This window comes from Harpia harpyja, chromosome Z (genome assembly GCF_026419915.1).
Source record: "Harpia harpyja isolate bHarHar1 chromosome Z, bHarHar1 primary haplotype, whole genome shotgun sequence".
Lineage (NCBI taxonomy): Eukaryota > Metazoa > Chordata > Aves > Accipitriformes > Accipitridae > Harpia > Harpia harpyja.
The window spans coordinates 58,929,578-58,943,425 of NC_068969.1; the positions used below are offsets into that span (position 1 = coordinate 58,929,578).

The 13,848-nt window shown below is 37.2% G+C and overlaps 1 protein-coding gene across 7 annotated transcripts in view; it reads right to left on the minus strand.

Moving 5' to 3' along the window:
- Positions 1–13,848, minus strand: part of LNPEP (leucyl and cystinyl aminopeptidase) — a 76,745-nt gene that overhangs the window by 38,157 nt on the left and 24,740 nt on the right. For 5 of the 7 annotated variants that reach the window (XM_052775912.1, XM_052775908.1, XM_052775910.1 and 2 more), the window contains one exon: positions 1,156–1,996. In XM_052775912.1, coding sequence (XP_052631872.1) covers positions 1,156–1,996 — 841 coding nt within the window. Of the gene's footprint in view, positions 1–1,155; positions 1,997–4,824; positions 4,932–13,848 lie in introns of all 7 variants that reach the window. The other 2 variants (XM_052775913.1, XM_052775909.1) reach the window with 1 other exon arrangement.

Here is a 13,848-nt window from a genome sequence, read left to right on the forward strand (position 1 = left end):
TTTGCAACAGCTCAATGAAGGGTCTTGTTTTAAGCAACTGAAAATAAATACAATCTCAGCATGACTGCCTTCCCATGGAATAATTTCAAGTTTATATTGTCAATTTGTAAAAGATTGGGCTGGTGGTGCTAACTGCAAGATCTGCCTTCCCCTTTAAGAAAACAAAATCTACTTATCAATATTTTGGGAATTTCCATACAAACTCTCTGTTGTTGCCAAGATTTGTAACACTGATAAGATTGACTTTTCTTGCTTTTTTCTTTACATCCCATTTAACCTTTTTTTTTTTTTTTAAGCTTTAGATCTTAGCACTTCTTAGCACAAGCTGGTAAGTGTTTTATGTCTTTACTCTATTTAGCAGTTGTTTTGTGGGCCCTTCAAAACTACTTTCCTGTCAGGTGGTCCTGGACTGGCCCATACTGTTTTTTCCACCTTTCGTTTATTGCACCGCTCTGTTTCTAGAAAACCTGCATGGACAATTACATGCCAACAAAGACATGAACGCTTTTAAGTACATGATCAGTGTAAGGCCTGTTTGAAGGGGGTAGTGGTGGCTGGTGATTTCATTTATCTTCTTCGTAAAAAGCACTGATATATGCTTTTTGAAAATGAGTGTGATGTTTCCCTTTTCTCCAGTCACTGGGGAGTTCGCCTGAATGCCATGAATTTTCAAATACTACTGAGAGTGGCTTGACAACTACATCTGCCAGTTCCATTAGGACTGTTGGATGCATCTCATTGGGTCTCATGGACTTGTGTATGTTCAGATGCCTCAGATGGTCTCAAACCTGATCTTCGCCTACAATGGTGGGACTTTGTTCCCCCAGTCCCTGCCTTGAGACTCAGGGACTTGACAGATGTGGGAAGAATTTCCAAAGAGAGAAACTAAAAATTAAACAAACAGAAAGCCATGCCATAGCTACCTACAACCACTATACTACACTACATTTAACTGACAGAGATGTGGCCCTGACTTAATGAACTCATCCATGAAAGACATTTTTCAGGTAGATTAATCAGGAGATTAAAGATCGATTTTGCTCAATAGGAATCAGTTGTAAGAAACATCCAATAGAAAAAGCAACCCTTGTTATTTCTATTATCAAAGCACAATCTAGAAGTGACAGAAAAGAGAAGCCGCATTTGTGGCCATACCTTTGCTTAGAATTCTCATCCTTGTAAGAAATTTTGTAAAAGCCATAATAGGTGTCTGATAAATTAGATGAATATTCTATGTTGACAGTGTAATTCTGTCCTACAAGAAGAGCCTCAGGAGCCATGACTGCAATCTGGTCATGCAATGGATATTCCAGGAATTCAACTGGCTTTGCTTGATGCCCTCCTGCTGAAGTAATGGTTGCCTTGGTGATATTAAGCCCTGAGCTGTGAAGTACAATCTTCCAAGTTACGTGGATGATGTTAACAACTATCTTCACAGAGCCTGCAAATTTCAGAGTAGTTAGGTTTGGCTGCAAGACAAGATCATAATGCAGTGGTACAACATCAGGAGGAAGTCTGATTTTTGCCCATGGAAATAGTTTTCCATTGGTTGCCAAAGGGTATATTAGTTCCATTGTATGATTTTTTTTAAGACAGCCTTCTTTGGAAAAGGTACATTTGGGAAGAAGATAAATCGCCATTATTAATGAAACTGCAATCACGAGAACAACTGTGCAAACCACCATGGTCCTCGTAGAGGGCACCAAACATGACCCATTTGGATTTTGTCTATAGACAGACATGTTATGCCGGAGACCCGAGCTTCTGTTCATGAAGGACATCCCCAGCAATTTTGCTGATGACTCATAATCCTCTTCATCATCGTCTATTTCATGCTCTCCAAGGCCACGCACCAATAGTCGGGAGCTCCTTGGTTCATATTCCACTTCATCCGGCTCCAGGGGATGTAAACAAGGCTCTTTTGCCAAGTCAACCACATCGGGCTCTTCTTCAAACATACTGTTTTCAATCATATTCCTGGGTAATTGAATTCGATCTGAAAAAGAAAAGACTATATGTTACATGATAAACAAAAGGCATGATTATAATACCTTGAAGACAGTTCACTGAATTACAGAATGGGAAACACTTTTACAGCACATACAATCAAGAGCTCTTCAATTTTCTCTCTCAGGTTTGTTTCCAGAAAACATTTCTGTGCTTTTCTGCCTACTGTAATTTTTCATTCAGTATCTTCAGAAGGATGCTTCCGTTGCGCATACTCAATCACATATATTGCACCATAACTGGGGATCAGCTATATCATTGCATAGCACTCACAGTTCATCGATGTCAGTGTCTTGGCTACCTTTCCTCTACCTCAGTAAACTATTGGTATTCAACTAAATTAGTTAAAATGGAATATTCGTTATGTTGCAGGGTAAAGCACAGGCAGCCAATACAGTTCTAGAGATGTTTCTGAATATGCTAGTTACTGAGTTCTTTAATAGGCTAGAAAATCTGCCAATGTGCTGGCAGCTACACAAATGAAATATACATTTGACATTTTTAAACTTCATTTTTCACACACACCTCAAAAAAGATAAAAAATATTTCTCACATAAAAGTGACAGTATAAAAATTATAGTTCCAATTGGCATCATCTTTTAAGATCTAGCTCATAGAACCCTTGAAACAATCCATGCAGGTAAATAGTTAAAACAGTGCCAATCAGACTGTTTGTCTCCACAGAATTTGTCCTTAATAGATAACAGATCACTGAACATAAAAGAAGAATTGAAATTCATACCAAATTTTAAAAGCATCAGATACTCTCATATTCTACATGCAGTTATATCTTAATTAAACTTCTGGGCATGTCTATAACTGTTTATGTAAAAGGCTACTTTTCAGCTAAATTGCTCAGTGGAAAGTGGAAAAAATTAAAAACAGTGTTGGAAAAAAGAATATACAGGGAATGAGATATGGACACCCAAAAGTAGCTAATTTAGGAGCAAGGCACTTTTTTTTCATACTGTATTTAATCCAAATCACTATGAGTAACATAGAAAGGATGTTGATTGGCTTTTGTTAGGACACCACAGAATTGTCTAGAGAACAAAACAGCTCAAATGGAAAAGCCATTTATATGGAGATTTCTCTCTCCAAAAGCCCAAGAAATCCCATTATCAACTTTTTAGGGCCTTGAAATTACAGTTAATTTGAATTAGTCCCCTGTCACAGGTTCTAAGGGACTAGAGAAAACTTCTGTCCAACTGCAAGGCTTCAGAAGTAAAACTATTCTCTTTCAGACATGAGGGTCTACTGCTAACTAAACAATAACCACATCACACCTCTATCTTCCACATTCTATGTTTTCAGAATGAGATAAATTTTCCTTTGGATTTAAACATAATGAAAAGTAGGTTAACTTTTATTAATTTCTAACAAGAATGTGCATTTTGCCAATCTATATCCAGCCTAGAATATCAGTGTTCCTATAATACATTACTGATTTTATCTATATTGCTAAGCTGCCATCCAATAATTGACGATAATATTATACAGAAATGAATTACATGAACAATTTCAGGAATATAACTATATATAGCTGCTTCATAGGAGTTAAAATGTTGAAACAGACTGATGGAAGATACTGGGGGGTAAAGATTCATGGTTTGGTAGTAGCCTTTTTTTTCCTTTTTTTTTTTTTTTGAAGTCAAGTTTCTATATAGCTGAAATTCTCAAAGGTGAAAATAAAACATCTTAAAGAAGATGGCAAGAATCTTTTCAAACCAGATATACCAAACTCCTCAACATTTACTCTAAAATGCATCAAGACTTCCTGTTTCAAGGCTACAAACTCAGAAAACTATAGTGTCAGTAGCCATAACACTGAAAAGGATGGAGCAAGAATTGTTATTCTAGCCCACATTCTACTGTGCTTTTCGCTTTGTGTGGTATCTGTGTATTAAACCTCTAATGGTACTTGCCTGCCGCTTATTTCAGTTAGACTGACAGACTATTCAGATACCTTCAAAACAAATAATAGCTTCATAAATCAGCACCTTGCATCTCTTAACAAAAACCTACTGCGTTAACTTTAAAAAGATCAACCTTGAACATTTCTCTGCAAAGGCCTTAAAATAAGAAAAAAGAAAATAAAAAATCCCATCCCACAGAAGTCAGTATGAAGAAGGTGCACTGGTTAATCTGGACAAGTAATATAGAAATGGATGAAAGCAGGCAGTTTGCTGAAATTTGGATCTACCTGCTCACCCTTTGTCCTATTGTAAACATGCTGCTCTGACTAAGAATAGGATCATAGGGTCACAGGATACCTGAGGTTGGAAGTGACTTCAGGAGGTCATCTACTCCAACCTCCAGGCAAAAGCAGTTTCTAAAAGTTATGTCCTTATGGCATTTCCCAGTACAGTGCTCATGCTCCAGCCTTCAGGCTGTGGTTGCAGTTCAGTGGTCCAGCACTATGGTCTCTACATTGGAGCATGGGCACTCACGTATCAGGTTGGAGACCTCACAGAGTAAAGAAAGTGGGTAGAAAGCTAAGTTACAAATGAAAACACATAGACAAACTAGCGGAGGAAAAAAAGAAAGACAGTATTGTGCAACGGAAGCTCTTTTAGAATTCCTCTACCCAAGAATAGTTTATCAAGAATTCACTAAACTACTTCTAGCAGAGATTCTTGATTACTCCCTCAGCTGGTTGCTCTTCAAATCTGCTGGCTAGCTTCAATCAAAATTGAAAAGACTGAAGACCAAATTTCTTCAAGTCCCAATGCAATCCCACCCCAAAACAACCAGCTGCTCGTGGAAGACACCCAAATCAGTATCTGCTATGTAGAAAAGGCAGGTATTAAGACTCACATCTTAACCACTCCAAAAGGTAGCAGCCAATCAGTACACAGCTCCAACCCCAGCCATGGCATGTGCTGCTGCATGGCCAGCAAAAGAGGTAGAAGACAGGGGAGGCACTGCAGAGGGAAGGAGGAGAAAGATAAAGAGCATAAATCTGGCAGAAAGTAGGCTTCATCAGCTCTGCTGCTCATAGAACAGTTTGCTTTTTGAAGAGTTTATTCTCTAACAAGTTTCTTCTAAAGCCAACTACCTTAATATTTTCAAAGTTGCATGCAGGCACTAATTACTCTTTTAGTCAAAAAGAATTATACAAAAATTCTCAAAGTGAAACTAAGATAGAAAAGCTAAAACAAAAGTTAGTTTCAAGGCAATTCACAGTCTTAATACCTAAGCAACATTCACTTCTAGGAAAACAACAGTTAAAACCAATTTCTATGGAAGTATTTGCAAAAATTGGAAGCAATCAAAGTCTTGGTTGTTCTGTAATGCTGAAATTCTGTAAGATCAGAACTTTACTGAAGATTAAGGGCATCACAAGACTACTATTCTCCACTGGAAAGCACATAGACAAAGTATCAAAAGGTTACTGGAGTTATTTATGCTGACATATGCATTCACAGAAGCATAAAAGTCAGGCTACTTTTTTGGAGAGGAACAGTGGCAAGTATGTGTCGTGGTTTAACCCCAGCCAGCAACTAAACACCACGCAGCCGCTCACTCACTCTCCCCCACCCAGTGGGATGAGGGAGAAAATCAGGAAAAGAAGCAAAACCCGTGGGTTGAGATAAGAACGGTTTAATAGAACAGAAAAAGAAGAAACTAATAATGATAATGATAACACTAATAAAATGACAACAGAAATAATGAAAGGATTGGAATGTACAAATGATGCGCAGTGCAATTGCTCACCACCCGCCGACCGACACCCCGCCAGTCCCCGAGCGGCGAATCCCTGCCCCCACTTCCCCGTTCCTATACTAGATGGGACGTCACATGGTATGGAATACACCGTTGGCCAGTTTGGGTCAGGTGCCCTGGCTGTGTCCTGTGCCAACTTCTTGTGCCCCTCCAGCTTTCTCACTGGCTGGGCATGAGAAGCTGAAAAATCCTTGACTTTAGTCTAAACACTACTGAGCAACAACTGAAAACATCAGTGTTATCAACATTCTTCACATACTGAACTCAAAACACAGCACTGTACCAGCTACTAGGAAGACAGTTAACTCTATCCCAGCTGAAACCAGGACAGTATGTTTAAAGCTTTTACACTTAGATAAACCCTGGATTGTTTGCTTCCTGCTGGTTCACTGGAATTTGTGAGTCATCAATCATGTGAATTGAACTCTAATGACCTTCCACTTTTAACTTATGAGCCGCTACAATATGAGCTAAAAAGCCCATAGGAAGGACAAAACCGGTATTTTTAAACTGAAACAAGCCATGAGGAATAAGCAGCAGCCTGAGGAACATGATTGCAACCATCACATTTCACTGTCATCTTTCACACTAAGTATGGCCAAGTGGCAAATATTCCCATTGTAAAATATACTAAAAGCATATTAATTCAGATATTAAAGCAGATTAATTCAGATTCCAAATATGACACTGGAAAAATTAACATAAGTGCAAGACTGGGGAACTTTAACTTGTAAAGAAGCTGCATGGTTCCAGTGAACTACCACTGCCATGCCAAAGACTGCAGGTGCACCAGAAGCCTTTGTGGTCACACTAGTCCACAGTTAAGGAAGTACTGACCTCAGCTGCTAAAATGCACTACAAAAATTATCTGTCATCAGGCATGTCAATTTAAATCTAAATCTTTCTAAACATAAGCTTAGTGTGAGAGTGAACAAGGACATAAAAAAAAAGTCATGGGTCTGAGTCTTGTTGCTCGTTAATTAGCACTAATGAAATGACACGAAAAGCTTAAAGCTTAAGCTAAAAGCTTAAACACACCCAAGTAAAAGAGACTTTACACAATTCTTCCACAAATCTGTAAACTCAAATTTAGAGATTTTCAACATCTTCCTCAATATGTGATCTATTATCACACCTAGCAGAGAGCAATGTGAATACTCACAGTTTAGAAACAATCCTGAGAAGAGATTTGAGGTTAAAAACTAAATGTGATAGACTAATCCAGAAAGCCAATCCTCCTAATACTGCAAAGCTGAAGGAAGGCAGACATTTTCTCAAAATCAATGGTTTTGAAAAAAAGTTTCTTCAGAGCTGCCTCCTGCAATGCAGATGCCCAAAAACCTATTGCAATGTATCTCCTCATTACAATAATCAGGGGACCATAACAAGCCTGGTCTGTTGTTTTCTGTAAAGAGGACAGAATATTTAGACATTAAATTCAAATTCAGTTTACAACAGGGCAAGCCAACATTACAATAAGCTTGCTGTGTGTACTGCATCCTTTGCTAATGAGAACAGCATAGTCAAATCTAGGTGGTAAAAAGTGGCATGACTTAAGAACACAAAGGTGAGTAATTAATCAGACCAAGCTGAACAGAAGGAGGTCCCTTATCTTTTTCCTACAAGACATACATCTTTTGCTCCTATACCCTTTCATAAATTAGTCTTTTAACTTACAAAGCAACTTTACTAAAATAATTAAGTTCAGTATAAAACATGATCACGCAGGGACAATCAGGGGCTGCAGTAAAACTGTATAGCATTTGCTCCAAGTATTTATTTTGTCTGAAGAGCTCCATTCCCATTAACAAGGAGAATGTAAGCTTTCTGCTGAAGTGTAAAAGCCTCAGGCAACACTATGTAATGAATGTCAGTATGTACAACAATGAAGTATCTTACAATGTTTTGGGTTTGGAATCCATTACAAATATTCTGTAAAATACAGAAAAAATACTTTCTTTTTCAGAGTCAGTATCTTCCTATAATGCTATTGATACCTCTTTATAATGCTAGAAGTCTGTATTTTTCCCTTGCAAAACAAAATCAGTAATCTCTTGGCTATCCGGATTCATGTCTGGGTATTCTATCTTGGAACTGAAATCTCAACACTCAAAATTCTTATATGAATCTACGTGACCCATTCCTCAAGTTCATGCCTTTTTAAAATATACGCAGAAAACGCTCAAAGGCAATTGTTCTTTTTTCAACTTTCCATATTCTAATTAAGAGCTTAAAATTAAAAACCTGCACAATTTAAACCCAACAAATCCTATTGGTAGAGTCAGACAGACTGTTGCCACTTTCTGAGACTAAAGTTCAACACATTATCGTCTTTAAATAATGAGCAGGTATCATGCAGTGTTTTAACTGAAAGAAATGTTAAATTACAGTAACACCTGGCATTTTGTTGCAACCAAACCCCTACTGCAGAGATAAGCATAGGAAACTTTTCGTTACCCTGGAATAACCTAGAAGCCAAATAACTATTTTAATATAGTGGCTGGTTTTGGCTGAGATAAAATTAATTTTCTTCATGATAGCTAGTACCAGGCTATGTTTTGGATTTGGGCTGGAAAGTGTTGATAATACAGGGATGTTTTGTTATTGCTGAGCAGTGCTTACAGAGAGTCAAGGCCTTTTCTGCTTCTCACACCACCTCACCAGCGAGTAGTCTGGGGGTGCACAAGAAGTTGGGAGGGGACACAGCTGGGACAGCTGACCCCAACTGACTAAAGGGATATTCCAGACCGTATGACATCATGCTCAGCATATAAAGCTGGGGGAAGAAGGGAGGGGGGGGATGTTCAGAATGATGGCATTTGTCCTCCCAAGTAACTGTTACGCATGATGGAGCCCTGCTTTCCTGGAGATGGCTGAACACCCGCCTGCTGACAGGAAGTAGTGAATGAATTCCTTGTTTTGCCTTGCTTGTGTGCACGGCTTTTGCCTTCCCTACTAAACAGTCTTTATCTCAAGCCACAAGTTTTCTCATTTTTACTCTTCTGATTCTCTCCCCCATCCCAGAGGGGCGGAGCAAGTGAGCAGTTGTGTGATGCTTAGTTGCCTACTGGGGTTAAACCATGACAGGTAGCATGTTGTACCAGCAGATGCAGCAAAACCCAAGGCCAGACCAAATGGCCTTGTATGAAGTGTGCCTACTGGCTAGAGTAAAAACTTATTCCCACAGAATGTAAACTACTTCAGTTGCATTTAAGTAACGGGAGAGAGGGTGCAGAGTTACTGCTGCCCAAAAATAGACATCTACTAATGTGTTGATGCATTCTGTGCCTGATCTATGAGGAATGAACACAGAAAAACTATGAACAAAGTACTTGTTTTGCTACCTGACTTGCTACAAGCAACTCACTGATACTATGTCAAAGAATAATTCAGTCCAATGCAGGAATAGCTAGAGATGTTTAATAATGGGGTTAATTATTCAGGGCCCTAATACTGTTTTACATACCAAACTTTTATGACCAAATCTGAAAGCATTGGCCTTTTCTTAGCAGAAGAAGCTGCTGACTAAACAGCAAATTCCATAGACAAACTAGAGGGATTTTGTCCCTACTAAAGACTGGTTGTGTTTGCTAAGACCATCCAATGGGGCGAAAAGCAACTTTGAGGTGTTTTTTTTCCTTTTAAAGATCTATTTTATGTTCATGTACCTGTCTAAATGCCATCTTTTCTAGAAATAGTGGTGAAACACTTGCAAGATTTTGGCACATATAATAAGCTCAGAATATGCAATTCCTAATACATGAATGAAGCTGCTACTATGACGGTAAAGTGAGTTTGAGAAAAAGATGCCAGCAGGAAGAAATACTGTGCCACACAGTCTAATGTCAAAAGAGCAAAGGCTCTACTATTCCTTAAGCATTGGAAAATTAGTTTTACACTGTTAAGTTTTAGCAAACAGCGTAAAGCTATATGTTTACAGGACTCCAAGAAAAGATTTGAAGCACTTACAAGCACTTGCAAATACACTGTGTCTGCCAGGTAAGCACACATGAAGAGGACAGATGTATTGGCATAAAAATAGTAAGGCTGGTTATAGTACATGGAACCTGATCTCTCCTTTATTTGGACTTTGGGACTGGTAACAAAGGAAAGGGATGTGATAGTAAAGGCTAAAGCACTGATACATAGCCATAGGTACAAAGACTGTACAAATGCTACAGCTCTTTAAGTTATTTAATCCTTGTCAGTAACTAACATTGTATCACATGTAAGAGCCAATGAAGAAACTGCAGCAATAACGACACATGTGATGTCACTGCACTGTCTTATATCAAAAGCTGTATATTCAGTATAACCATGTTCCCAGCAAAGAAAAAAAAGAAAGGCTGAAGATTAGATATCAGAAGCACGTTTGCATTAAAACTTAAAATTCACATTTTACTTAGTGAAGTAACAGTTTCTCAGTGTATCTGGGAAAAAAAAAAAGAAAAAAAGAAAAAAAAGAAAAAAGAAAGAAAAAAAGAAAAAAGAAAGAAAAAAAAAGTAAAAAAGAAGCACTCCACAACTTAAAAAAAACCCTACTATAGCCAAGACAAATGTATAAAACTTTTGTGCTACACTTGCTGTGTCTTTAAGAGGTAATATGATCTGTGCAGTTGCCTACACAGACATGGCACTAGAAATTTTGTGAGTAATAGGTGTACTTGCTATAGAATCTGTTCTTTTAAGAAAAGGATGAACGTATTACAATGCAGTATTCATCTGTATTTAAGAGAGAGGAAAACAAAAATACACCTGCTTCAGGTTTACATAGTGAAATTTCTCACTCATGTCTCATGTCATCAGTCCTTTCAAGCTAGACGAGCAACATGAAATGTGAGAGCCAATAAAAAACAGAGGAACTTGTATAGTACAGTTTGAATGCAAGAACGAGGAAAGCAAGCTATAGGAAAACAGCATAAGTAATATTCAGCAAGCTTGCAGAAATTTTATGGATTTGTTAAGATTAAACCAACAGATAAACAAATACTAGTTTTTATTTTAAATTTAAAATAAGTCTACATTTTCAATGTACAAACCACTAAACCTGTCATTAGAAAAAAATTATCCTTAATGCATGGCAGGCGAGAAAGGCTAGACTTGACTGTAGAAACAAAAATGTAATTTTTCACATTAGATAGTTATCTAAAATGTATAAGGACATTTGAGACACTGAGGATTTGGAAAGACTATTAAAGGGTTACATTCTCCTGAACTCTCTGTCCCCAAATCTGCATTTTCAGCCTCAAATAAAAGGAGGGTGGGGAGAGATAAATATTCTCTTAACACTCCAAATCTCTCTGAACTGTCCTGACTAAAATTTCAGAATTGTTACTATGGAAAAACATACGATATATGGTTTTCAATTCTAAGGGGTTTTTTTAATTCAATTTGGCATTTTATTCAAATTTATTCATTTTATTTGGCATTTAATTCAAATGTGGCATTTCACATTTACCTAATCAAGCCATAAATCTATTAGTTTATCCTGAGTTACTTAGTAAAAATATAATTTTAAGAGAATTGTAAAAATTAAAACTATATACCCAGGCTCTGCTCCTAGTAATGTTAGTTTACCAATTCGGCTTAACAGGAAACGAATCAATCTCCATAATTGGAAACTGCAAAACATTAAAGTTTTCATAGAAGAAAGAGGGAACATTCACTCTTATTTGTGGACCCCATGTTGGGCGCACTGCTTGAGTTTTGCTCCAGATCTTGATCTTATTCTCAGCCAATACTATTGTTGCCGTTATTGTTTCTGCCTTGGCTAAGGGGAAGGAAGGGAAACAGGCAGCCCAAGGGGTAGTTCCAAAACACAGATTCATTTTTCACAGGTGCTGAAACTGGCATACAGAGGCAATTTGAAGAAAGCAGATTCTAAATACTACACTGGAAATCCAAAAGGTGAGAAGTACTTCAGAAAGTGCCATCACTTCCTTGGTGCAGAGTGCCAACTAAAAATCACTAGCTCCAAACACCACTAGTTAGAATTTTTATCACTGCAAATAAGCATTAGAGTTTAAGTCAACAGAAATAAGAATACCTGGTATAGATAAGTACAACTTGTTATCCAATATTTTTTTCAACACATGAGGCATAAAATGGCCTTGGCTTGCAAAGAAGTAAAGCTTTAACTGACAGCTAAACATCTGAATTGGTAGCCTTTTAAAATGCACACTTAAAACTTTCATTGTTAACATTTTCTTAGGAAGAAACCTGATATTTTCCTAAATTTAAAGATAAAATAAGGCTCGAAACCTTAGTTGATGCTATTTATGAACTGCATAATCTAACAAGTCAGAAAGGCGTTTCAAAAATCCAGCAGAGAAGTGACTCAAATGTTGTTACACTCCACCACACTTAACCACTTCAGCAAATGAAATAAGAAAAAAAAGATCAAGAAACAGAAGTTACAACTTAGAAAATCTACAATATTTTATATCAATAGTTTAATGGAAGATAAATAAATAAAGATTTTAAGAATAAAATCCTCAAAAGATATGAATACTGAGGCAATAGGGGTTTTTTCCATATTCTCCCTTCCCTTTTTATTTAGGTGTCATTAAAAGCCATATCTATCTATTATGTCCTATTTATATGCTATATCTTAAGATCTTTGGCACAAGACTTGAACCCATAGATAACATTATATCACCACATGACATCCAATTTTTCCCCCACCAAATTCTCAAAGAATACAAATAATTATTGTATTTATACATATACAAATACAAAGAATACAAATACAATAACTGCTCAAACTACAACTGCTTAAGAGTAACAAAGCTCCTCCTATCTAAAGCCTTCTTTAGGCTCTTTCAGAATGTTTGGATGCAGCTTCAGAGTTCCTTTCTGTGTTACTGCAATTTCAAAACCTTCTGGTCAAATCAGAAATAACCTCAGTTCTGTAAGAAACCCAGAACATGATCCCTTAGATAAAATTATTAATCTCAGCAAATATGTACATGAAAAGTGCCCTCAAATGCTCAACTGTGTACACCACATTAGATAAACCAGCAGTAGTTCTTTAAGTCTCCACACATTTCCAGTCTTATGACTGACTGCTTGCTTAGGCAAATCATTTTCACTTAATTATCTAAACAAAGGATTATATGACAAACACTTAAATCAACTGGCTAAAAGCAACTGTACTGGTAGTTAACCTTTACTTTGATTTAAACTGTAATTCCCTGTTGATGCAGCATCAGGAGCTATGAAAGGAAAGCCATGCTTTCTAAGCATGGAGCATACATACAGAGTCTAGCTTGTAAACAGTTAGCTCCACCAAACAGATGAATGGACCCACTCATCTGCAGAACTGCTTGTCAGCCTAATGTTTATGGCCAGTCCAGAAGAATGGGATGGAACCTCTCAATGAGTACATAGTAGCTTCATCACCTTTTGATGCACTTGAAAGGAGACCACCTTCAAAGTTACTTATGACGCAGAATTTGCTTCCATCTCTGCTGAATCAGAGAACTAAACAGTAGGAAAGCACTACTGACTGGAGCCAGTGGAACTATGCAGTCCAGTTCTTCAGTTCTTGCTGTCACAGACAACCAAAACAACTGATAGTCAATCCAGACAGCCTTTACATGCAATGCTCTTCTTAAAAAAAAAAAAAAAAAAAAAAAAAACAACAAAACAGCAGAAATATGAACCTGAAGCCAATTCCTACAAACTCCTTTACCTTACCTTAGCACTACCTTCTGCCTATTTCACTGATTACTCACTACGTCAAGGAAAAAGTCTTCAGTATTAAAAAAAAAACAGTGCAGTGGAAATTACACACTTACCCAGTAATGCAAAATACATTCTTGGGAAGTTTCTGTAGTTGATTTGCTAGCAATATTCCATGCTCAGCATGGAATTATTCCCAGAACTGCTGGTTTCCTGCTACTTCCTAGTAACCATCCTTCAAGGATTAGATTTGTCATTTGTATCAAACTCTTGATTGCTGTGGTTTAGTGTCTTATCTTAATTAATTGTATACATCAGGATAGTCAAAATCACTACACAGTGGTTGCTGCAGATTGCTTTATAAATAAAAAAAACAAAAAGTAGAAATTGGGAAAAAAAAAAGCATGGCAATTTTATATATTTAGCAGAAAA